Source organism: Ochlerotatus camptorhynchus, unplaced genomic scaffold, assembly GCF_037179485.1.
Source record: "Ochlerotatus camptorhynchus isolate MF236.1 unplaced genomic scaffold, CSIRO-AGI_Acam_v1.1 ptg000091l, whole genome shotgun sequence".
In the NCBI taxonomy this organism is placed as follows: Eukaryota; Metazoa; Arthropoda; class Insecta; order Diptera; family Culicidae; genus Ochlerotatus; species Ochlerotatus camptorhynchus.
In genome coordinates, this window is record NW_027040581.1 from 2,606,019 (window position 1) to 2,633,219 (window position 27,201).

At 42.9% G+C, this 27,201-nt stretch overlaps 1 protein-coding gene across 2 annotated transcripts in view; it reads right to left on the bottom strand.

The window, feature by feature from the left end:
- The window catches only part of LOC135698607 (mucin-5AC), a 438,207-nt gene that overhangs the window by 180,092 nt on the left and 230,914 nt on the right, over positions 1–27,201 (bottom strand). For both annotated transcript variants that reach the window (XM_065218651.1, XM_065218652.1), the window contains exon 2: positions 14,867–15,398. In XM_065218651.1, coding sequence (XP_065074723.1) covers positions 14,867–15,398 — 532 coding nt within the window. The remainder of the gene's footprint in view (positions 1–14,866; positions 15,399–27,201) is intronic.

Here is a 27,201-nt window from a genome sequence, read left to right on the forward strand (position 1 = left end):
CCAGAATTCTACCTTCTACTGCGGGTAGGATTGCTCCCATTGCTTTTGGTCCTCCTTCCCGGATGGCACGTGGCCATTCGTCTTCCTCCTGCAGTGAGGTCTCATATTCGTACACGTTACTAAGGCTCTGAACCATTTGGTGGATTATTTTAACTTTTGGTTAAAATTTGACAGATGGAAAGTTATCGATTAACCCTGCTATCCGAGCATGGTTATTTCTGACAGACAAGAAGTTAAATTTTGACAACTGTGGCTCAAAAACCGGTCGATCGACAGCACGGGGATTTTCGAACATAGAAAATAACTTTCGAAATGTCACTTTTAACCACGAGTTAAATTTAACTCGGCAAATGGTTCACAGCCTAAGGCTCTGAACCATTTGGTGGATTATTTTAACTTTTGGTTAAAATTTGACAGATGAAAAGTTATCGATTAACCCTGCTATCCGAGCATGGTTATTTCTGACAGACAAGAAGTTAAATTTTGACAACCGTGGCTCGAAAACCGGTCGATCGACAGTACGGGGATTTTCGAACATAGAAAATAACTTTCGAAATGTCACTTTTAACCACGAGTTAAATTTAACTCGGCAAATGGTTCACAGCCTAATAGTACGTTCAGACTAGAGTCGGTGTATAATGAGTCACGCCAAGAGTGAAGCCAAGTCTACCTATTGAACTGTCAACCGGCTACCTATCGTGCAAAGTAAACAAACATTACGATGCTATGAGAGATCAACGAAAGGTATTGCAATAAAATATAAAATATAATCGAAGAAATGATCATAATCACTCAGTGAGCAATAAATTGTCATGGGATACGTTTGTTAATGATCAGTAATGAGAATTTCTACTATTTTTGATCAGATAATTTGACAAAATCACTGATATAATGACTAAAAACTACAGCCGCTATTTTTTTTCTCGCTAGAAGTCATTTGAAGTTGATGTAGAAGTCCTCTGTTGCCAAGTGAAAAGAAAGGGAATCTTTCGAAAACCGTGATGCGAGTTCAACTGTTTTTCTCTTGGCGTGACTCATTACCGACTCTAGTTCAGACTACAGAGTTATAACATGTTATAGCGCTATCTTGATAGTGGTTTCTGTGTTGCAATTATTTGACAACCGTTATAACATGTTATAACTCTCCAGTCTGTACTGCGAATCGTACACTCTGAAAAATCTTCATGTCCGATTTACGTGAAAACAAAGGTGGTTTTCGTCCATCCTATTTTTCACTTAACTTTTACCGGAATTGCACGTAGTCGATCAAAATCCAGCTTCGATTATCTACCTGATTAGGCAAGTAAATAAGACCTGATTTCCACATATTGCGGGGTGAAAACTACTGGACAACTGGTAACTTTTACGTGACATAACGTTTTGTATAAAATGCTTTTCATGTAATTTGTACGTGAATTTTGAATGATAATAATGGAACGCATATATAAAAGCAGTCAATATTATGCAATTTTATCGGGCAGATATAAAATCCACGTGTTGAAATTAATGCTTATATCTACTCATAAAATTGCAAATTATTAACTAATTGATTATTATGAGGTACAAACGTGTATGAGTTTTTATTTTTTTATTTCTGACAAAATTTTAACAACTGTTTGCAGCGAGGTTTGCAGTTTCAAAATGCTGATGCCGTCTGAAATAATAAGACTAGAAAAATGCGACATATAATCATAAATCAATTAATGTAAAAGAATCAAATTACCGTCCAATATTTGCAGCAATTTGAAGTGTTCTTCCACCACGCTCGGTGACGCCATATTGATTTTGTTTGCGCACCTGAAAATCACGTAAATCCCGTTTTGCGGAAATATCGAAGTCCCAAACACACAAACACAAATACACGAAATCTGTTTACGTGCATATGCGGTCGATTTCACCAACATTTTTAGTGGACATGACATGCAATGCAGGTCAAAGTTACTAACATCACGTAACATTTGAAATTTTCTGAATACAGATCAGGTACGTGATATTTCACGTAAATCAGACGTGAAGATTTTTTAGAGTGTAGGAGCCGTCATTTTTAGCGTTTTGTTATGATCGAGGATATGGCTGCCAGTAAGCATATTTTTTCGGTTGAAGTTTTGACAGCTCGGTCAATGCGGTGAAACACCCAGAAACACATTCCGACACACAAAACACACATGAAACACAATAAGCACAGACACAAGGTCGCAAGGTGACTTACCACCTGGTCAATCCTAATATTGATAACTGGAAACTCCGTTAATTTTATATAGTAGAAATGGATGTAATGTCGGCCTAAATGCCCCCTAATTTGGGCCCATACAAAAATTCAGCGATCGAATAAATTTTCAATAGTGACCAAAAATATCCATTAGTATCGTCCCAATGACGCGTTCATCTAGATAAAATTGATAAATAGCAGATTTTTAGCAATGGGCCCAATCTTAGATCCATAGGCCAACATTAGAGCCATTTCCCCTATGCAGCAAAAGATTGTTTGAGTCCGAGCTCGAGGATACAGATTATCATAAATATACAATAACACTTTGTTAATGCCAACTATACCAACAAATACAAAATGAGAAAAATTACCGACTGCTAGCAGCACGGCCAAACTGACAGCAAAGTGCCGTGCAAATCAAATGTGTAAACGCAGGCGTTGTTTGTCAATGCGACCAACCAAAAGTGTCAGGAAAATGGCCTTATTTTTTCACTAGCAGCTGGCAGGACATGTCCTATAGGTTGAATTGTGCCAGATAACAACAACAGGCTTGCTGGTCATTGTCATGGCAACAACATATTCATTTCTTCAGCGTTCATCCAAAGTGAAGTAAGTGAAATTAAAAAAAAAATCTTCATCGATATTTACCATTTTTTGAATCTAACTGTACGGTGGTATGTTTTTTTTTTCCTCCTAAAATGTATCACCCTAGTGCTCAAACCCACACTACCTAGCGTCCCATCCGGAAGAAGTGCGAAGAAAAGCTGCACAATATCAGCTGGCAAAGGATGAAATGTTTGGCAGGTTGTTTGCTTGGAAATAGGCTCCTGCTGCTTCCGTTGCCAGTCTCAGCAGGAGGTCCCAGGCCAGGCTTTTGTGTGTTCTTGTACGTTCAAGAAATTGTGTGATGTATTCTTGAAACATAATTAATAAATTGCGATGCCTTTGAGCGGAGGAGCGCTTCCTTGGCCGGTGACGCCGGAAGGGTTGTTTCGAAAACGAGACAGGTGCTATAAACGTTTATTGTTGGTCCACAGTCTAGGGTGTTTGTTTGTCCTGGGAGGTTGCAATTTCTGGACAGATTGAAGGCTTCTACCTGCACTGGATGTAGCAGTGTTGAGGGAGAAACAATTGCTCTCGTCAATTATGGCAGTCAGTGTTTGACAAATTCTGGGGAATTTGCTTCATTACGGTTAAATTTCATCATGGTTTAAGAGCATGAACGGCTAATTCGTCGAATATTTCCTTCATTCTAATTGGAGGTAGTAACGAGTTTCCTTGACCTATGATTGACCCATGTGATCTCTAACATATTTCAGGATTCTGAATCCTGAAAGTATTGCCAAATACTGGATCTAAATTTCAATTATCGTTTGACGTTACGAGCTTGAAGTTCATAGGAAAATTTAAAACCTGACTAAAGGTAAATTGGTACGCCCCTCGCGCGCCGCTAGCACGCCTTTAGTGTTGGGAATCGAAAATCTTTGACAGTGGTTTGTTTACACTTATATAGAGAACAACTGGTGCAAGTTTGATCAAAGTAGTCGATCGCGTTCAGAAATAACGTCAAATGGAACTCGAAGAAGAAAAAATATTGTCCACAAACACCTGGAAAATATCGAGTGATCCGGTTCCAAGCTGGCTAAAGTGCTGAAGATGCCGAAAACAACAGTTTGTCGAGTGCTCAAAACCTACAAGGAAACCCTGAGTGTGGAAAGGAATCAGCGGACCTACGAAAAAACTGGAACCAGGGATCGTCAGCTGCGCAGCAAGGTGTTGAGGTGTGTTAAAGCCAAACCCGGTCTTTCGATCCGAGATGTGACCAGAAGGTACAACGCCAACTTTCAAACGGTGCGGAACATCCTTGCCAGGGAAGGATACAAGTCGTAAAAAGCCAGTAAACATTCGAACCGGCACATGAAGCAGAATTCCGTGGCCAAAAAGTGTTCTGACGAAACATAAGAACTGCACTTTGATCGATGACGAAACATACGTCAAACTCGATTTCAAGCAGCTTCCCGGTCAAAAGTTTTACATCACGACAGGACGTGTCGTGACGTGAGTTCATGTTTGCCAACAATTTCGCGAAGAAGGCCATGATTTGGCAAGCGATTTGTAATTGTGGCCTGAAAACGGAACCATCCTCGACGATGACATCCCAAGTTTACATCGAAGAATGCCTGAAAAAGTGTGTATTGCCGTTCATCCGCAAGCATAGGGACAAAGTCATCTTTTGGCCCAATTTGGCCCGCTGCCACTACTCCAAGGTGGTTCTGGAGTGGTATGCTGCCAACAAGATCGATTTTATCCCTAAGCTAATGAATCCTCCGAATTGCCCGGAATTTCGACCAATCGAAAAATAACTGGGCAATTTCAAAGCAGCGACTTCAACGAAGTCAAGGACATCCAGCAAATGCAGGCAAAATGGAAGAAATGCCATGATTCCGTGTCCGTTTCCACTGTGCGGGCGCTGATGGGCTCCATCAAGAGGAAGATTCGAGATTTCGTTCGAACTGGAGAAATGTAACCATCTAATGCTGCAGGTTTGAAGTGTTAATAAAAGTACCGTAAAACAATCATTAATGGACTTTTTAAACTTATTGAATCACGAATTACAGGTATTTTTGTGCGTAGCAATTTGCTTTTATAAAGTCAGCCTTCACATTTATTTCTACGCGCAGACCGTGAACTATGGTTCACGGCTGCAGCCCAAGTAACAATTTTGGTTTTATGAGAACTCTGCATGATTTAGACTTGTAGAATGCTTTAAAACCTCGATAAAACTTGCAATGTTACCTGGGTGTTCACGAATATGTGAGCGATAAAGTATTTCAAGGACATCCTTACCGCTCGTGAGTTCCCTATCCATACGGACTACAAGCCGTTCTTCTTAGCTTACCAACGGCTTCCAGAACTCAGGCCTGTCATTGATTATTATTTTTTCAAGCACTACTAATTGGGGGCTGAAACATCAATCTAATTGCGTTTCTCTTATAAAAGCTGTGCGCCAAAATGCACAAGTTTCGGACATTACTCCGCGCTCATATCAGCAAAATGTCACTGCAAACATACTTAAGATAACATTAGTTTAACCAGCAGCGCCGAAAGCTGGATAGAAGTTCTGATAAATGCAGAGATCTCCAGAAAAATCTGAAAAATTTCGCGTGCTTTAGAAAACATCAGTGATGTTCCAAAAACTTTACGGAATAACCTTCCAACGCTTCCAGAGAAGTTTCAAAAACTTCAGGAAAGTTCCAGGAACTGCAAGAAAGTCCAGAACTTTCGGGAAGATTAAAGATCTTTAAGGGTTGCTTCCGAGAAATTCAGTTCAGTTCTACGAACTTCAAGAAATGTTCGTGCAGATCAGAGGAATTCCAGGAACTTCACAAGACCTTCGAAACTTTAGAAAACTTCAGGTTCTGCGAATTCCATGAACATCCGGAGATTTGTGAAAACTTGAGGGAAGTTCCAAAAACTTCTGCAAACTTCTGAGTGCTTCAGGTGCGTTAACTTTATAACAATTGCAAGAACTTTACAGCGCTAGTAGGACGCTTGTCACAAATTGATTATAGACATTTCTTAAGGGTGTCCACGATGAAATTGCCACACACAAAATTGATTCGCAAAACTCGAGTTTTCATCCGATTGCCATCAAATTTTCAGGTATTGAGAAATAACTATTAAACTTCATTTTACCATTTTACTCGTATTTTATTTACAGTCCATACGCAAATGCCCGCACCTTGGCCTTAACCCCGGCCATAAGATTCTGCACAACCTGTGAATCAACCTTTTTTTGCATGTAAACCCATACTTTCTTCAGTTCCTCGACTGTCTTCACTACCTTAGGTCGTTTAAGAAGGTGCTGCTTCATAATCGTCCAGTACTTCTCGATGGGGCGGAGCTCCGGAGTGTTGGGAGGGTTGAACATTTTCGGCACGAAATTGACCTTATTGTCCGCATACCACTTCAGCACGTCCTTGGAGTAGTGGCATGAGGCCAAATCCGGCCAGAAGATTGTTGGGACGTTGTGGGCCTTCAGGAGAGGAAGCAGCCGCTTCTGGAGGTACTCTTTTATGTACACCTGTCCGTTCATCGTGTCCTGGGTCACGAAAGGTGCACTCCGCTTCCCGCACGTGCAGATGGCTTGCCAAACCAGGAATTTCTTCGCAAATTTGGACATCTTCTGAGTGCGGACATGCTCCGGAACGCTGAACTTATCCTTGGCCGTGAAAAACAGGTTGCCGGGGATCTGTTTGAAGTCGGCCTTCACATATGTTTCGTCGTCCATGATGCAGCATTCAACTTTCGTCAGCATGTTGAGGTACAACTTCCTGGCACGGGTTTTGGCGGACTTGTTCTGCTTCTCGTCGCGATTAGGGGCCTTTTGTACCTTGAACGTTCGAAGCCCAGCCTTAGTTTTGGCCTTCTGGACAAAACTTCGGCTTAGGTGCAGCTTCTTAGCCACATCCCTAACGGAGGCGTTCGGATTTCGGTTGAAGGCCCCAACTACGCGGTTGTGATTTTTGGTGTTGTACGGAATACTTTTTCCTTCACTTCTGGGCTTCCGATCGATGGTCAATCGTTCCTCGAACCGCTTAATCACTCGCGACACCGTGGAATTCGCGATTCCCAACGTTTTAGCGATGGAACGATGCGAGAGATCCTTGTTCTCGTGATGAATGCGCAAGATTTTATCACGCACGAGCTGTTCTTTCGACTCCATTTCCGCGAGTTTTGATCACAGGACTTTAAAACTTGCAGGATGTAAATAATGCACTATGAACTAAATCCACCCAAATTTTCATTAAATTCTACCCAACGGTTAAAAAGTTAGAGCAATTTCATAGTGTGGCAATTTCATCGTGGACACCCTTTACTACCAAAATTAAGGACAATTTTTCAACCTTTAATTTTTATGTCGGACCGGAAGGGGTTAAGAGTATCATAAACGTCAGAAAAATTGCGGGAGCTGAAATGAAGTTCCAAGAAGTTTTGTAAAATATTGAGAACTTTATGTTAGTTTCAGTAACCTCAGAAAAATTGCGAGAACCTTCAGGAAGATCTGATAAATTCCTTGGAACTTCCTAGAATTTAAAGGAAATTCCGTAAACATCGAAGAACGTCTAGAACGTCCAGAACAACATGGAAGTTTAAAGATCTTTAGGGTAGGCTCCGATTGCTTCAGGGCAGTTTCATAGATGTCAGGAAAGTTTCGAGTACTTCAGTGAAGATCCAGGAGCTTCAGAGCAGTTTTATTAACTTCACGAAAATTTGCGGGATCTTCAGTTGCAAAAACTTCAGTTGAGATTAAAGATCTTCGAGCAGTTCTGATAATTCAGGGCAGTTTGATAATTATCAGAAAAATGTTGCGAACCTCAGGGAACTTACCAAATCTTCAATTCTGAGTACAGTATTGCAATTCCAATAAATTCAGGAAAATAGCGAGAACCTCCAAGAAGTTCTGAAAATTAATGACCGTCAAGAGATAACATTAGGAAGATTAGATAACAAGATTAATGTCGGAAATTTCACAGAAATACAAATCAATCATGTAAGAAAATGTCACGACGCTTAGAATTTTTAGGGCAGTTTTATTAATTTCAGGAAAATTTCAGGAACACCATCAGAAGAGTAGTGAGAACTCCAGGAGAGATAAGAGCGGGTCGGTTAACAACAATTGTAGGAACTTTGAAGAAGTTCTGAGGAATGAAAGGAAACCCGGAACCGAGAATTTTGAAAAAGGTTCATGGACAGATTTCTGTAGAATTTCTGATACTTCTGGAAGCTTCGTTAAGTTTAAGGTGGTACCATCAGCTTCAGAAAAACTGGAGGACATTTTAAGAAATTATAAGAATTTTATAGATTTCATGAGAGTTTCAGGATAGTCAAGAAAACTACAGAGAACTTGAGATAAATTCTGGAATCTTTACCGAAGTTCCAAGAACCTCAGAGAAAGTAGGTCTAGATATTATAAATAAGTAACTACAGAGAACTTGAGATAAATTCTGGAATCTTTACCGAAGTTCCAAGAACCTCAGAGAAAGTAGGTCTAGATATTATAAATAAGTAAGTAAGTAAGTAAGTAAGTAAGTAAGTAAGTAAGTAAGTAAGTAAGTAAGTAAGTAAGTAAGTAAGTAAGTAAGTAAGTAAGTAAGTAAGTAAGTAAGTAAGTAAGTAAGTCAGTCAGTCAGTCAGTCAGTCAGTCAGTCAGTCAGTCAGTCAGTCAGTCAGTCAGTCAGTCAGTCAGTCAGTCAGTCAGTCAGTCAGTCAGTCAGTCAGTCAGTCAGTCAGTCAGTCAGTCAGTCAGTCAGTCAGTCAGTCAGTCAGTCAGTCAGTCAGTCAGTCAGTCAGTCAGTCAGTCAGTCAGTCAGTCAGTCAGTCAGTCAGTCAGTCAGTCAGTCAGTCAGTCAGTCAGTCAGTCAGTCAGTCAGTCAGTCAGTCAGTCAGTCAGTCAGTCAGTCAGTCAGTCAGTCAGTCAGTCAGTCAGTCAGTCAGTCAGTCAGTCAGTCAGTCAGTCAGTCAGTCAGTCAGTCAGTCAGTCAGTCAGTCAGTCAGTCAGTCAGTCAGTCAGTCAGTCAGTCAGTCAGTCAGTCAGTCAGTCAGTCAGTCAGTCAGTCAGTCAGTCAGTCAGTCAGTCAGTCAGTCAGTCAGTCAGTCAGTCAGTCAGTCAGTCAGTCAGTCAGTCAGTCAGTCAGTCAGTCAGTCAGTCAGTCAGTCAGTCAGTCAGTCAGTCAGTCAGTCAGTCAGTCAGTCAGTCAGTCAGTCAGTCAGTCAGTCAGTCAGTCAGTCAGTCAGTCAGTCAGTCAGTCAGTCAGTCAGTCAGTCAGTCAGTCAGTCAGTCAGTCAGTCAGTCAGTCAGTCAGTCAGTCAGTCAGTCAGTCAGTCAGTCAGTCAGTCAGTCAGTCAGTCAGTCAGTCAGTCAGTCAGTCAGTCAGTCAGTCAGTCAGTCAGTCAGTCAGTCAGTCAGTCAGTCAGTCAGTCAGTCAGTCAGTCAGTCAGTCAGTCAGTCAGTCAGTCAGTCAGTCAGTCAGTCAGTCAGTCAGTCAGTCAGTCAGTCAGTCAGTCAGTCAGTCAGTCAGTCAGTCAGTCAGTCAGTCAGTCAGTCAGTCAGTCAGTCAGTCAGTCAGTCAGTCAGTCAGTCAGTCAGTCAGTCAGTCAGTCAGTCAGTCAGTCAGTCAGTCAGTCAGTCAGTCAGTCAGTCAGTCAGTCAGTCAGTCAGTCAGTCAGTCAGTCAGTCAGTCAGTCAGTCAGTCAGTCAGTCAGTCAGTCAGTCAGTCAGTCAGTCAGTCAGTCAGTCAGTCAGTCAGTCAGTCAGTCAGTCAGTCAGTCAGTCAGTCAGTCAGTCAGTCAGTCAGTCAGTCAGTCAGTCAGTCAGTCAGTCAGTCAGTCAGTCAGTCAGTCAGTCAGTCAGTCAGTCAGTCAGTCAGTCAGTCAGTCAGTCAGTCAGTCAGTCAGTCAGTCAGTCAGTCAGTCAGTCAGTCAGTCAGTCAGTCAGTCAGTCAGTCAGTCAGTCAGTCAGTCAGTCAGTCAGTCAGTCAGTCAGTCAGTCAGTCAGTCAGTCAGTCAGTCAGTCAGTCAGTCAGTCAGTCAGTCAGTCAGTCAGTCAGTCAGTCAGTCAGTCAGTCAGTCAGTCAGTCAGTCAGTCAGTCAGTCAGTCAGTCAGTCAGTCAGTCAGTCAGTCAGTCAGTCAGTCAGTCAGTCAGTCAGTCAGTCAGTCAGTCAGTCAGTCAGTCAGTCAGTCAGTCAGTCAGTCAGTCAGTCAGTCAGTCAGTCAGTCAGTCAGTCAGTCAGTCAGTCAGTCAGTCAGTCAGTCAGTCAGTCAGTCAGTCAGTCAGTCAGTCAGTCAGTCAGTCAGTCAGTCAGTCAGTCAGTCAGTCAGTCAGTCAGTCAGTCAGTCAGTCAGTCAGTCAGTCAGTCAGTCAGTCAGTCAGTCAGTCAGTCAGTCAGTCAGTCAGTCAGTCAGTCAGTCAGTCAGTCAGTCAGTCAGTCAGTCAGTCAGTCAGTCAGTCAGTCAGTCAGTCAGTCAGTCAGTCAGTCAGTCAGTCAGTCAGTCAGTCAGTCAGTCAGTCAGTCAGTCAGTCAGTCAGTCAGTCAGTCAGTCAGTCAGTCAGTCAGTCAGTCAGTCAGTCAGTCAGTCAGTCAGTCAGTCAGTCAGTCAGTCAGTCAGTCAGTCAGTCAGTCAGTCAGTCAGTCAGTCAGTCAGTCAGTCAGTCAGTCAGTCAGTCAGTCAGTCAGTCAGTCAGTCAGTCAGTCAGTCAGTCAGTCAGTCAGTCAGTCAGTCAGTCAGTCAGTCAGTCAGTCAGTCAGTCAGTCAGTCAGTCAGTCAGTCAGTCAGTCAGTCAGTCAGTCAGTCAGTCAGTCAGTCAGTCAGTCAGTCAGTCAGTCAGTCAGTCAGTCAGTCAGTCAGTCAGTCAGTCAGTCAGTCAGTCAGTCAGTCAGTCAGTCAGTCAGTCAGTCAGTCAGTCAGTCAGTCAGTCAGTCAGTCAGTCAGTCAGTCAGTCAGTCAGTCAGTCAGTCAGTCAGTCAGTCAGTCAGTCAGTCAGTCAGTCAGTCAGTCAGTCAGTCAGTCAGTCAGTCAGTCAGTCAGTCAGTCAGTCAGTCAGTCAGTCAGTCAGTCAGTCAGTCAGTCAGACAGTCACCATGCAAGAGGAGCGTAGAAAACCAACTGTGCACAGTCACCTGGAAAATCCAACGTGGTTCGCGTCCAAGCATGCTAAAGTGTTGAATTTTCCTAGAAACACCATATGGCGCGTGCTCAAAACGTACAGGGAAACCTTGACGACGAATCGGAAGCCTCAAGGTAAACGCCGGAGTGGAACTGCAAACCGTCAGCTCCATGGTGAGGTCAGCAGGTCGTGAGGTTCATCAGGAGCAACCCAGGTATGTCCGATGGCGATTTGAGTAAAAAGTATGATGTAGTACAGTGAATTCGCTACCGCTAAGACTTACAGGCATACCGCACCAGTAGGCAACCAAATCGATCACTCAAGCAGAATACCGTAGCTAGAACTCGTGCCTGTCCGGTGGGTGCATACTTATGTATGATGAAACCTATGTAAAGGCTGACTTCGGACAGCTTTCAGGACCAACATTTTACAAGGTGAAGGCTCGAGGGGGTGTCCCTGGTAGATTCAAATGAGATGGCAGGGAATTTGCAACTGCGGCCAGAAGACAAAGGTTTTCATCACTGAGAAAATGATGAACTCGGAGGTTTACAAAACCGAATGCCTCCAGAAGCGAATTCTGCCCTTCATCCAGTCACACGATGGTCCGGTGACATTTTGGCCGGATCTTGCGAGTTGTCACTACAGCCGGGAAGAACGACAGTGGGACAATGACAACGGAGTCCAGTTTGTTTTGAAAATCCTCAGTTTACCCAATTGTCCCCGGTTCAGGCCCATTGAAAAGTACTGACCAATTATGAAAAGGAAACGGCAGCTCAGATGAAAAATTGGTGAGATAAATCGCCAAAACAGGCGCCGCTTGATGGGTCGTAATAAGGGAAAAGTATAAGATTTCTTCCGAAACCACGACGAATAATTCGTTCCGTATATTTTTTCTTAAAATATAAGCAATAGTATGCACTTCAGTGAAAACCGTTTTCAAATCCGAAATAGACTCAAATGATGTTGCTCCATTACTTAGTGGGCCATGCTTTATTTTTATCAAGAAAAAGGCTTATGAGAAATGCAAGCTTTTGGTATGGTTAAAACCATGGACACTTGAAAACTAACAAAAATCGTTAATCAAGAACTTTTGGACAATTTGGGCAATGGTGTGTTATAATGCCACTCGGCCCTTCGCTCAATTTCAACTTCGGTTCAATTTTCACACTGCCGTTCTGTAGCGGAACTATCAATCTATCTTCTTCAGAACTTTCTCCAGCTAACAAATCATCGCACTAAAGCTTCATGTTGATAATAGTATAGCATTTCCTCTTAACTCTGAAATCGTAAACTTCACGTACGAAGTAACAAGATACTTTGATTGAGTACAATATAAATTGCCGAAGACAACAAATCAAGCAGACTGGCAACTTTGCCAGAATACAAGTGACAGATACAATGGCGCTGCGCTTGAGTGAAGGTGGAAGCAACGCATAGAAAAATGAGTAAATACACAAACCCTTCTTCTGCGGATGTAATCTTTGCTATCAAATTCGTTCGAAGCATTTACCTTTGAGCGGCAGATGACGCGATTGTACCTGTCTCAAAGCGTTCGTATGAGAAAATGGAAGAGTTGCCAGTCTTCTTGGTTTGTTGTCTTCGGTATTAGTTAGTGATCAAAGATCTAAAATAACATGGTTAATTTGTATAGATCAGAGAGATTTGTAATTGAAAATGTATCCTCTGAAACACGTCAACGTTAATTTTTAATGCTACAACTTTTTAAGTCAGTAATGATTTAAAGACTTTCGGCTCCGTAAAGTTGTTTAAACACTGGAGTCTTACCAACAATCAATACGAAACTAAAGATTTTAAATTGGCTCACTACTTGACTAGCCTATTGGTCCCAAGCAAACGACATACCTTACCCCATTCTAGTCGAAATTCTAGTACTACACTATGTTTGTTTTGATTTGCTATGAAAGTTTGACAGATAAAATGAGGGGTTCTTGGATTTTCCTATGTTTCGAGGGGTGCATCGATTAGCTTGGGACCGAAGATAGTACCAGAGCTGAGCCAAAAAGTTGAGCACGTATTTTCGGGACCTTCTGGTCTTAGAGTTACCTCTATGGTCTTACCAAAACAAGAAAATTTAAAAAAGCACATTTTTGAAAAGTTCAAAAATTTGCATGTTTGCAAGAAAATAATTTTTTACGAGGATTCAGTTTTCTTCCATTTGCATTTTGCCAGTTATTTTTGAAAAAAATGTTGGCAACCCTGCCAGTGCTGATCAAGAGTTTCTTCTCTGCGCGGGCTAAACAAATGGAAGAATCGCTTAGGGTGCAAGCAGGCGCATTTCTTCAGCCCCTGGTAATTGGCTCATGATGAAATTGATAAATCTTCAAAATTACACTAATTTACTGATAGTCAGAGTTTGTCTTCCCATCATGACAATTTATGATAACGAGCAAAATGCAGGAGTTTTAGACCCATTTTCCCTCAACTGATGAAAACAGTCGCCCCCTGATTAAGCCGTTCCCTTCCCTACCTAGACTCAACGGAATCAAAGAAATATCATCCTGGTTTGAACTTTTATAAATTCTTGCATAGCTTAAGAATGGCACCGAAAACTTTTCTATGTACCCAATCATTTTCCGGACAATAATGATTCCGGGGTTGAACATCTCGCTTTCCGCACACCGACAGCCCATCCCGCAACTTTGCAAACGCAAATTAGCTCCATATCCCGTTTGGAATCGACTTTGGAATTGCAAACGGCACATTCTAGAACTCTCAGAACACTGACTGTGATGCAGTTTTAGTTTAGCGCAATGGAATAATGCAATCCGACCCATCCACCGCCCATCCGCCCAGCCATCCGTCGAATTCTTACCGGAACCGACCGCTTCGGCTGCAAAAACCACCAACCCACAACGAACGGTCTCTCTTTCTCTCTCTCTCTCCCTATTTCGATTCGGACGTGTGTTTTGTTCGTTCTCGTTGAAAATATATTTACGGTTTATATTGGAATCGAGTGGGTTCCCTTCCCCCCCACCAACATGACCGCCTGCAGCCGGAATGAACCGACGGCCGGATCCGAACTGAATGGCTTTTATTTTATGTTGCAATCCACAAGCTAGTTAAGTTTCCGCCGTCCCATCCGACCGAGTTTCGACTGTGTAGTTCCTGTATTTATTGTAGTCGTCGTCGTCGTCGTTGGGAAAGCGGACGAGGGTGGGAAGAACTGTTGCTTCGATAGGTAAAGGGATTTTTTTTGTGTTCTGCCCTGGTGGTATTAGTATTAATCCGATTCCGAAAGCTCCGTGTGCATGTTTATTTATCGTTAAAATGAGTTCTGGGCTTTTGATATAGCTACGTGAGCGGGTAGAGTTTGGCATTAGCTGTGGCAACAGTTTGTTCGGGAAATTGTTGCTGAATAGAGCGCAAGTGGGAGGACAAAGAATTCTAATTTAGGTTTTACCTTCGATTGAAGGTTGGGTTTACTAAATTTATTTAATTGATATGTCGAGAACAGTGCTGTAAGCGGTTGCCGTAGTTGATGCATTTTCTTTGATTGACTGATTTTGTTTCCGATATTTGCAAAACAAACTATCAAAGTACAGTTCCAAACCAAAATATCATATGTCAGTCTACTTCATACGATACTGTTGTGTGAATTCTGAAAACAGCAAGTAGTAACAGCAATTCTGATCAGAAATGGTTTGATTTACACAAAATTGAAGAATTAGAACGAAATAACTCATTGTCATATGATAGTTATTTGATAATTTTCTTTTTGCTCGAATGTTGTTCTGCCGTTTGTGTTCTGTGAGAGAGACAACGGTAGAGCATGAGTGTACGAATACAAACATAATTTCCCGCACGACAACCAAGCGAGAGTAGTAAAAAACGTCAATCGATCCAGGGTGTTTTGGTCTTCCTCTACACCGAAAAGCGACAGGAGTAGTGAAATTCGAAGTGAAACACAATAGGCAGCCTACAGTAGGCTGGGTATAAACTCGCACAAGTAGTATCAAATTCCACTTACCGATCTCACTCTTGATCCCGCTGTGCGTCAAACTACTGCTGCCGTTCGCATTGCCATTGCTACTACTGTTGGCACTACTACTACTGCTGCCGCTACTACTGCTGCTACTACTTCCGGTGGGTGAAGACGCCTTGGCCAGCAGGGCGCTGGCAATGCAGTGCTGCTCGGCGACCGGGTCCAGCCCGGACACGGACTGCCGGCTGTTGCTACAGTTGCTACTGCTGCTGTCCTGGATGAGATCGAACGCAGTGTTGCCGATGGCTACACCGGACGAGGCCGACGGCTGATCTGAGCCCAGCCCAGCAGCTCCCGCCGAGGCACTCTGAAACGAACCAAGCATGTCGGCTAGCATCTCCGGGTCCGGGTAGCCGATCGTCAGTCCACCGTGCTCCAGGGAAGTTCCGGCGTCCGGCGCCTGGACAGCTTCACGCAGCTGCAACGTGACGGAACCCTCGGCACCCATCGAAGCGCTGCACATCAGCACCCGGGGCGGTGCCAGCCCAGCCAGGGGCAGCCGGAGTCCGTTTTGAACCTGAAACGGCAAAGAAAAGCAAAAGTTCACATAAGTAAAATCCGGGATATTCCTCAAAGAAATCTGCGTTATCACCGTTCAGCACCGAATAAAATAACATCCGAACGCACGTTCATAAATCCTGCAATTTAACTTACTCCTCCTTCCTCGGGAAAGAGAGAAATTGCTAACGAACCGTAAAAGCGGCGAGAAAACCATTAAATATTTCGCTTCGCTCCGACGAAGGCTCGTATCAATAAAAATAAATCATCATCGCTTCTTACAAAACACACGGCCGACCGGTCGGCTGGCCACGGTCTCTCTCTCTCTCTGAGAAAGGTGTGGGAAACCCAAAATCGGTGAATAGCCATAAAAAAGTCCTTCCGTTCGGTCGTTCCTTTGCGAGCGAACATATTCAAATTCGAAATCGAAGCAGGCTGGGAGTCCGAAAAAGCTGATGGATTTTATGACGCTTTGGGTAAATTGGCGGGAAGCATTTTCCGGGCGATCGCAGTTGGCGGTAGCAGCGATAAATGACGCATAAAATGTGAGGAATGGATTTTGTTCAATGCGTGTGCGGAAAAAAAAAACAAATTATGATGATTCATAATATTTTCCTTGGCAATGGATTCGGATTTCGGCTGAAAGCAATTTCAATCTGGTTTGATGGAGATAAAGAAAAATTGACACGAGCTTAGGACAGGCGTTGAAACTTGAGCGAACGCTTCAACTGCAGATGGCAAAGAGAAAAAACGCTTGGACGAAGCATATCAGTTTTTCGTTTTGGTCGAGCAGTTTTGGGGGAGACCTTCTACCAGTGTTGTTTAAAGCAAGCACCACACGGCTAAACATATTGTCAACAGTATGGACAATCATATTAATGACGAAAATATTGATGAACATATTGACGCAAAATCAAGAAGATTTCATGTTTCAATATTTCAATATAGATGCGGCCTGTTCCAGAGACGTTGATAGAGACGCGCAAAGAAAATTTCTGTCAACAGAGAGCAAGTCGTTTCTGAAAGGATCTATTAGTGTATTCCTTACCATTGTCGCTGCGAAGAACTTTTATCTTGGACTCTGTGTGTCCCTCAGCTAGGGCACGAAACTTGTCAAATCAACTTCAGCTTCCGATTTCGTTTCCAGAAAATAGATGAATATACGCCATTATCACCACCTCCGGTAGACATTTTGAAGAATTTTTTTCTGGGTCCATAAACTATTGGAATAGGCAGTAAATCGAACTAATCCTTCCAGTGGTTGAAATAGAAGTGAATTTTTTATTTGCTAGTTTATTACAAGATTGCTTTGATTGTTACTTTGATCTGAACGCCTACTGCTTTCAACAATTACAACTTTTCTGAAATTGGACGCAATTTGCAATTGACCTAAATCGTAGAACATCAACTTTTAGTAAAAATTTTGAACTTTAATTTCACGCAATATTTATATGATTTGTGCATTGGAAAGGATTTTCTTGACTAAAAAGTATGTTTTCATATGCATGAAAAACAATAAACATTATTTGCGGAGATCGAAGTAGGCCGCGCAGAAATTTTTTTTCCTTTCGTGAATTGAAAAGTTGGTTTTTAAAACAGTTTAAAAGCATGTGCCAAAGTTCATTTTTTTTTCGTTGATCGATGTGTTTTTACTGCCTTATGCCAATCCGGTTAAAATCTTTCGAAGGCCGTTTGCACGACCTGCATCCAGAACAGATCTTCAAAGAACATTTATTGTGAAGAAGCCTCCCGAGCAAAGTCCAGCATCAAAATGAAAGCATATTGAAATCAAGTTTTGATATCAACATCAAACTGAAATCCTAATTTGATTTCGGTTTATGTAATTGACAAATTTTGTTTTCATTTTACTGAATTTTAAGTTTAGATGATGTTGGTTCACTCGCAACTATTTTTGAGAAAAATTAAGTGTTTTCGAACGAAAGTGTACCAAAAGTGCTTCTGAACGTGTTTCGCAGTTGGGTGTGGTGAAATTCGTGCATTCCCGGTTGATTTTGAAAATCCGTATCACAAAATTGCCCACCGATTCCTTTTTTTTGCCGTTCGATGACGACGGGTGTGCTTTCACGGGAGTGACGTTTATTGGATCCGTTTCTTTGCACGGGTATATTTTTTTTTTGTAACTAGCGTAAGTGTGCCTGCGATTTGCATTGAATGTCGGAGATTGTGAGTAAGCTGAAGGATGCCTTGCTGGATACGCCCAAGACTAGACGGGCGGTAGCTGGTGGCCGTGAACGGTTCCTGGGGAAAGCACTAGATGCGACCCTCCTCCCAGATGACCATGGCAATGTAGGAAGTATTACAACAAACGCAATTCCTATTAGGTATTTTTGCAAACAGTGACAGATAGCGGACATGAAGAACCAGTGGAGGTGCCGGGCAAAAATGTTATATCCTAGACAAATGGTAAGTTACAAATTCGCTGTTGTCGCTGTCGTAATCGCCGTCGTAGTCGCCGTAGGCAGTACCGTTAGTATATTTAAAATTAACCATCAACCGCTAAAAAAATATGAACTATCGCGTATTTCTGTTGTTCATTACATGCCAAGTGAAGTTCTAGAACGTAATTTCATTTGAATAGCTTGTTTAACCAGGTCTTAAACAATTGTCACGTCGATCATAGCGTGTTATGATTGCCTTAACCATGCGTAAAGAGAAAATCGAAACATTGAACATCACGTGAAAGTGGATCTTAATGAAGGCCTAAGTACTCGTTCGTAGCTTTTAGTTTTAGGATTTCAAAGATCGTCGGTTGCAGTAGCTTACTTACTGAGCAGAAAAACGCGGTCCCAGGTCCTTTCATATTAAAAATGTATGGTAAGATCGTTTATTTATCGTGTATTTTGTAAAACTTTTCGCTGTCGTCGATGCCGGGTTTGCATAGTTATAAAAACTTGAGTAACACTATAATGTGATATGAGGGGCTCGGTGGCCTTAGAGCAACCGGTTTTACTTACTGAGTAGAACATCATGAGTCTAATTTCAAGCCCATCCACATTCAAGATTTGTCAATCGTTTTATTTGTTAACATGACTACATGGTAATAAGGGGTCGTCTATTAATGTTGTCACACATTTAGGGGGGAGGGGGGTTTTGAAAACTGTGACGAGCCACACAAAAAAAAATAAGGTTCATACAAAAAATGTGACAAAGGGGGGAGGAGGCGGTTGAAAACGGGCCAAATTTGCGTGAAATAATTAATGGACCATCCCTAACAGCAACTCGATGATTAAAAAGGAGCTCGTCTGCCTAGTAGCAAACGTTTTTGCTTACTGAGCAGAAGACCGTGGGTTCAATCCCAAGCTCCTTCGGGTTATATGATCGTTAGGACATCAATTCAGCTTATCGTTTACCAAAACGAACCCTGCTGCAAACCCTACCCTCTTACCCAACATCCCTGTGATTCCTCGTGGAAGTGCAGAGGTGTTCTCGGCTTCCATCAAAGCGAGTGTCACGTCAACACATTCCTACCCATTCCTTTCTTGACCTGTGTTCGGGCGCGGCCGACGCTGCTATTGCCTAGTTTGAGATCACCAGGTTTTACACATTGAGGATGATTGCTAGTCTCAAGCATCGTCTATTTGTTCTCTGTGTAATTACAGCTGGTCTGACAATAAAGCAACCGTGGGCGGTCAATCATGCTCATGCTCATGCTCGACAAATTTTGTTTTCATTTTGCTATACATTTGCTCTTCAAAAATATGTTGTTGCGGGTTTGCCTTAGCATAACATCAAATTGAATACTTGTTTTGTTGTCAACAGGAAAAATTGATATCAAATTGAGTTTTCAGTTTGCTCTCACTGATAGCAGAAATAGTTTTCCATGTGATGTCACACGAAGATTTGTTTGCTCTCAATTTTGATATTTTAACCATTAAACGACCAAAACGACAGCAAGTTGAGGAATCATTATCAGCGAAATCACAACATCAAATTTAGATTTCGGCGGACTGTTCACCGCTGCGGATGCTAGATTGTTGCACAGTTCGTGAAGAACTTGAACGCTGAAGAATTCGCTCAGCAGTATCCCCGTTTAGCTTCCGCCATCAAGGACCATCACTACGTGGACAACTACTTGGACAGCTTTAGGTCGATCCACGAAGCGGATTCGAAATACGGAATTTCCTATCCAATGAAGAAGAACTGCTGAGGGGAATCGGAGAAGCGGATGCAGAAGTCTCGAAGGATCTCTCTCTTATACGGGCGTAAACAACCAAATCCGTGCTCGGCATGAGGGGGATTCCCAAAGAAGACGTCTTCGCCTATACCTTTGCAATGCGCGATGACTTGCAACCAATGCTCAACGAAGCCCACATCCCAACAAAACGCGAAGTACTGAAAGTCGTCATGAGTTTATTTGATCCAATGGGTTTTGTATCGTACAAACAGGCAACAGGAATCGATTGGGATGAAGCGGTGAACGAGGAATTGTACGATCGTTGGCGACAGTGGATTGGTTATTTTCCCCAACTGGATACCTTGCGAATTCCTCGGTGCTACTTTCAAACGCCATTTCCGGACAATTTCGATCAGCTAGAGCTCCATGTATTCGTCGATGCCAGTGATTCTGCCTACGCTTGCATAGCGTACTATTGGCTTCCATCCATTGTCGCAAGCGAGTGCGATTATGACGTCATAGTGCTGACCGAGACCTGGCTCGACGACCGTATATACAGTGCGCAACTATTCGGGGACACCTTTGCTGTATATCGCACTGATAGAAATGGCTCTAATAGTGCGAAGACCCGCGGAGGTGGTGTTTTGATTGCGGTTTCTACCCGTTGGAACAGCTATATCGACCCTTCACCCGTCAGCGATGGTTTGGAGCAACTGTGGGTTAGAGTGACTATGCCGAGCCGAGTTGTCAGCGTGGGCGTAATATACCTACCACCGGATCGTCGTAACGATAGCAGCAGCATACAAGACCACGTGGATTCCATCGGTGCCATTGTTGCTAACTTGGGATTCAATGATTTTGCTCTACTGCTTGGAGATTACAACCAGCCTGCTCTCCAATGGAGGAACTCAGACGATGGGTCTATGCAAGTTGAGCCTCAAACTGCTTTGATGTCTGCAAGCTCGGCGCTTATCGATGGCTTCTCTCTGCATAGCCTCACGCAGCTCAATGGTATATCGAACAGAAATGCTCGCTTCCTAGACCTTGTTCTGTCGAACGAAGCTGCAACTCCAGCATGTGTTGTTTCGAAGGCTGTTGAACCTCTGACCACACTAGATCCTGACCACCCTGCTCTGGATGTAATGATGCAACTTCCGCCGCAGGTCGTTTTTGAGGCGCGCACCGACGATTCTCGTACCTTCGATTTTAGACGAGCTGATTATGCTGAACTTAGCGCTGCTATCTCCAGGGTCGACTGGCGACCAATAGAATTAGCTGACTGTGTTGACGATGCCGTCAATTACTTCAGGCAAACTATTTGCGATATCTTGGCTGAATTTGTTCCTCTTTCACGACCTGCGCCAAAGCCCGCATGGTCTAATGGTCATCTGCGTCGATTGAAACGGTACAGGGCCAAAGCGTTACGAAGATACTGCCGAAATCGTTCATACATCACGAAGCAAGAGTTCAACCGTAGCAGTAATAATTATAGGAAATACAACCGATACTTGTACCGCCGATATGTGCTCCGTACACAGGCATCCCTTCGCAGGAACCCAAAGCGTTTCTGGTCGTTTGTTAACTCAAAAAAGAACGAAGTCGGTTTGCCTTTATCAGTTCATCTCGGTGAACAATCCGCCAGCTCTGAAACAGAAAAGTGTCGTCTCTTCGCTCAACATTTCATGAGTTCTTTTAATGATATGTCGGCATCACCTAACCAAGTTGGAATAGCAACCCGCGATACTCCAAGAGATGCGTTTGATTTTCGTTCATTCCAAATCGATGAGCATACTGTTGAATTGGCTATTCAAAGGTTGAAACTCTCGTATGCTGTTGGTCCGGATGGGATTCCCTCGTCCGTCCTAAAGCTGTGCTCTGAATCGCTACTCACTCCCTTGGCAAAGTTGTTCAACTTGTCTTTGCAGGAGTGCAAATTTCCTGAGGCATGGAAATTTTCGTACATGTTCCCAGTGCACAACAAAGGTGACAAAAGGAATGTCCAGAACTACAGAGGGATTACATCGTTATGCTGCTGTTCCAAAGTGTTCGAGATTATCATCAACGAGGCACTTTTCAGTTCCTGCAAAAACTACATTTCCACGGCTCAGCATGGATTCTATCCAAAGCGGTCAGTTACGACAAACTTGACTGAATTCGTGTCACTTTGCGTTCGGACCATGGATTCTGGTGGACAAGTCGACGCCGTTTACACTGATCTGAAGGCTGCATTTGATCGAGTTGACCACTGCATATTACTGGGCAAACTTGAAAAACTTGGCGTTTCTGACTCCATGATTTCATGGTTCACGTCTTATCTCACAGACCGCTCGCTCTGCGTTAAGATTGGCGCCTCGCAATCTGAAGTATTCACGAACATCTCCGGTGTTCCACAAGGAAGTAATCTGGGACCGCTTTTGTTTTCGTTGTTTATCAATGAGCTTTCTCGTCTACTGCCACCTGGATGCCGACTATTCTACGCCGACGACGTTAAAATGTACATGATCATCAATAGCATCGCTGATTGTGAGGATTTGCAACAGATTGTGGATCATATGCAAAGCTGGTGCTCCCGTAACTACTTGACGCTTAGCATCAATAAGTGCAATGTGATATCCTTCTACCGTAAGAAGAAACCGATCAGATTTGATTATTTCATCTCCGGCCACTTTCCGAAGACTTTCGTGACCCGCTGTGCCTGCGGGCATTGTATTGTTCATTGGTCCGCTCTATTTTGGAGTTCAGTGCTGTCGTTTGGTGCCCTTATCAGGCCTGCTGGATTGCAAGGTTTGAGAGTGTACAAAGGAAGTTTGTTCGTTACGCGCTACGTCATCTACCCTGGCGTGATGCATCTAACTTGCCTTCATACGGGGACCGCTGCCGCCTGCTTGGGATTGATACCCTGGAAACAAGACGACGTAATGCTCAAGCTGTCTTTGCCGCTAAGATTATTATCGGTGAAATTGACTCCCCACAACTACTTCGGCAGCTCTACTTCTACGCACCTGAGAGAGTAATGAGACAACGTAACTTCGTTCATCTTGCGACTCGTAACCGACAGTATGGGATGAATGAGCCTATCCGCGCCGTGGCTAATGCGTTTAATGATGCTTATGCTTGCTTCGATTTTAATGTACCGTTAACTGTTTTTATCAGAAGAATGTCCTGAATGTATAGATTGACTAAGCATCCTTTTAAACTTAGATTATTCATTAAGACAACCAAAAGTCAGATGAATTAAGATTATAATAAATAAATAAATAAATAAATAAGTCGACGAGTTCTTTGGAGTGACTCCAGTACAGTACTAGCCTGGATACGATCAGACCATCGTCGTTACAACAAATTCGTCGCCGTTCGCATCGGTGAAATTATCACAGCAACTGACGCACGCGAGTGACGATGGGTCCCCTCTGAAATGAACACTGCCGACCTCGCTACCAAGTGAAAGAATGGCCCCAACTTCCTACCAACTAATCCATGGTTTTGTGGTCCGGCGTTTCTTCACCAACCCACCAGGCCAGTCCAACTAAAGAAGAACTTCGATCAAGTTACACTCATTACACAACTCCTCAGTTAATTGACGTATCCTGATCCAGCCGGTGGACGACGCTACAGCGAACAATGGCTTTCGTGTTCCGATTCATCAACAACCTGCGCCGTAAAAGATGTGATGTCTTCGATCAGCACGAATTAAAACGTTCAGAAGAAGCACTATGGAAGGTAGCCCAAGCTGAAGCCTTCCCAGAAGAAATCACCACTCTTACTGGGTCACAAGGGTCTCCCGAAGCGCGACACGACCGTATTGCCAAGTCAAGTTCAATTTACAAGAACTGGCCATATCTCGACGAGTGTGGTCGAATCGGTGCCGCATCCTTTGCACCGACCGAAGTTAAGTACCCCGCCATCCTTCCCAGGCAACACCTTATTTCTTTTCTTCTTACAGACTGGTACCACCGCCGTTTCCGCCACACCAACCGAGAGACCGTAACCAACGAAATGCGTCAACGTTTCGACATCGCCAAGCTTCGTGCACTGATCGCGAAGGTGTCGAAGACCTGCATGATTTGTCGACTGAGAAAAGCCATGCCCAGTCCTCCCGCAATGTCACCACTTCCGTTCGTCCAACCATTTACCTACGTCGGATTAGATTACTTCGGACCTGTATTGGTGAAAGTAGGTAGAAGTCAGGTGAAAAGATGGGTAGCCCTATTTACCTGCATCACTATTCGTGCCCTGCACAGTTTATCGACGGAATCGTGCATCATGGCAGTGCGCCGTTTCATCGCACGTCGTGGTTCGTTCCCCTACTGAGTTTTACTCGGACAACGGAACATGTTTTCAAGGCGCTAGCAGAGAACTACAATTTCTTGTAGGGTAGAGCACTACTTTGTCGTAATCGCCCATTTCCGTTCCATCGATCAGAAAAGATCAATAATATCAATGATTTCACCGTGTACAAATCAATAATAGGTTTGTTCCGATGCGTTAGTTCATTAGCTACAACATAAATCCTATTAGAGCGCATTGTATTAATATTTACGCTCATTGTTCTCAAAACAAAAGAAGCGCTCCTAGCGAATCCCCTTTTTCTACGTTTATCCGTAGGACGAAGAAAATCTAATGGCGTTTCAATGCGTTAGGACGGAATTGAAACTCGTAGAACGAATTTAGAAGCAAGAAGCAGTATTAGATTTTAAACAATATCTCAACAATTTGTGAATAATTATAAAATGCAACGGTACCTATGGAAAGGTGAATAAATTTAGAAGTCATCCTAAACAGAAATATTCCACTTTTTGTTTAAACTCGTTCAAAAAAGAGTGATAAAGCACGGGTTGTGCTTAGTACGACGGAAATTAGATCAAAACCCCTATTTCAAACGGTTTAAGGTCCCCCCAAACTGGCGCGTTTTTGGGGCGCGTTTTAAATGCATGGCGGTTTACGGAAGTGCTCAAACCGCCGCGTTGGTTGGCGCGTTTTTGCAGCGTTACTTTTGCGTTCGCTTTCGATTTGCTGTCTGCAGCGTTTTTGTCGCCGAAGAAGCGCGATTTTTATTCTTGTGTGCTGGTGTTGTTGTACCGAATTTTCAGAAAACAAATGATTTCACTGAAAACATAAAATTTCAAATGTTATTAACTTTTCAACTCGGCCCTTTTTTATAATTTTTAAAGGATTCGCTCGTTAGTTATATTTGGTGAAATCGTAGTATAGTTTGCAAAACAAAAATTGAGATAAATTTTTAACCCTTCTTAAAACGAAAGGTATTCATGCACACTAATCCAGGCCTATATCGTTCGGTAAATTTTAAACTACAGAACTGTTCGGTAAAAGTTTAAAAATCAGTGAAAAATCCAATTATTAGAAAATTTATTCTGAACTTATACAGAATTTGCTCGGTTTACCCCATTTATTGATGAAAAATAAAATTTATAAATTTTCTTGATTTCTCACGTGTAACGGTCATTTGAAAATTTTACCGACTTGTTCTGCTGTTCAAAAACCTGGTAAATTCCTATCGACTTCGGTGATCTGAATTAAGTGTGTATCGCTTGAAAAACCGACTTTCGATCCGAGGCCTGGTGCCTTGTGGCCCATTAAATGCTATTGAATGGTTTTGGAATCACACAAACTACAACTAGTTTTATCAAAGATTGCTGAACTGTTCCCCAAGATTTGACTAAGATCTCAGACCATCACTTGAATTTTTACAATACATATTCCCATCTACAAAGCTCCCTGAATCTCCCCCGAAATTCTCGAAATTCTAGCAGAGCTTCTATGAAGTTCCATGAACTTCTACAAAATTCTTTGCTCTTCAATGAACTTTTGCGAACTTTCTCGAATTTCTAAGGAATTCGCTCAACTTGTACAAAGATCGGTAAACTGCTATAAACTCACTGCCCTTCGAAGAAGCTTCTTGAAGAGAAATCTAAGGTATTTGTGAGGATAGTTGACCACCCAAGATGTGTTCCATTTAACATGCTATGCTTAATCTAAGGAATATGTAAGTAGAACTACAATTATTTTATACAAATTCTCCTAGAAGCTGTAAGTTGAACTCCAAAGAGGAGAAAATCCAAAGTGAATTTAGTAATAAATTTTCATTCCTCGCCGATAGCTTGAAGTAGCCGGACGTAGTTTGTTCGTGTCTCCGTTGCTGGTATTGGTTTCGTAGCCGGTGGAGTTTTTTTTCCCACCATAGTGGTTTTTTTTTATATCGCGCGTTTTACCTACCGTGGACGAAGTTCAGTGCCCAAGGCAACCGCAGTCAGCAGAGGAAGAAGCCACCTTTAGCGACGCTATAGGTGGACTATCATCTCACCGTCATCATCTCATCACCACTCCAAAGCAACAAAAACAAAGGAGCAAACGGAGTGGCTGCACCAGCCCACACAGCCGGCACCGACCGCGCTTTTGTTATTTAATTGTGCGCGCGGCTTTGCCCTGTCCCTTGATAGGGTTGTCAGGGCTATAGTGGTGCAACTTCTTGCAACTAATAAAAAGATTTTGTGTTTTTTTTTGTTGATAATTTTGTGATTGTTTTGTTTGGTTGTTCATACACTGGGCAACAAAATATTAACAACTAGTAGTTAAGTAGATTAATTGGTGAAGGTTTTTTGAAGTATTTTTTTTTCCTTTTTAAGCGGTTGTGCACCGCGTTTGCGCAACATTTATGGCGTCTTCGGATACCTACGTTGCGCGAACTAGATACTATCAACCGTCTTCGAAAGGACCATGGGTTGTCTTTTTTCGGCCTAAAAATAAACGTTTGAAAACTCTCGACATTTCGAGAGACTTGCTGCGTAAGTATCCGTGAATCTTGGTACATAAAGAGAGATTCAATAAACTGCGTGTAGAAGCACCGACTTATGATGTGGCAAATAAAATTGCTGAACATGAGCTGTTTAGTGTTGAGTACAGCATATACATCCCTTCTCGAGATGTGGAGATAGAAGGTGTGGTCTCCGACGCGAGCCTGAGTGTCGAGGACTTAAAACGAGCATCGGGTCCCAAGCAACACACTTCCATCAAAACAGGTTGCTGCAACTTGATTGTGACTGGAATAAGTTGCAAACAAGTTACCATGAGTTTTCAGTGACAAGTGTGCTGCTGGGGGTTGCTTCAAAAACTCGAAAATCGGAGATCAGGTACATATACTGAATGTCAGGCAACTGCATTCAGTATCTTTGCAAGATGGCAAAAAAGTTTGTCAGCATTCAGACTCGTTTCGGGTGACTTTCACTGGTTCAGTTCTCCCAAACTTTGTTACAGTTCATGGTGTTTTTTTCCGGTGAGGTTGTTTGTACAGAGGGTATCTAATTGTACCAACTGCAAAAGGCTTGGACACTCAGCCAGCCATTGCGGCAACAAAACTCGTTGTGGCAAATGTGGTGAAAACCACAAGGAGGATTCTTGTCACAAAGAATCAGTAAAATGCGCATATTGTGGCGAGAATCCTCACCCCTTGCAGGAGTGCCCGATGTACAAACAGCACTCCGATAAAGTGCAGCGTTCAATCTCTGGACGCTCCAAGCAGTCATATGCACAAATGGTGAAGGCTGCATCAGTCGTTCAAGATGAAAATCAATTTTCGATTTTGTCAGCTGAAGAATCGGACTCTGACTCATCCGATGAGGGTGACTCTACGGTGGTACACGCACCTTTGAAAACGAACGGATCCTCAAAA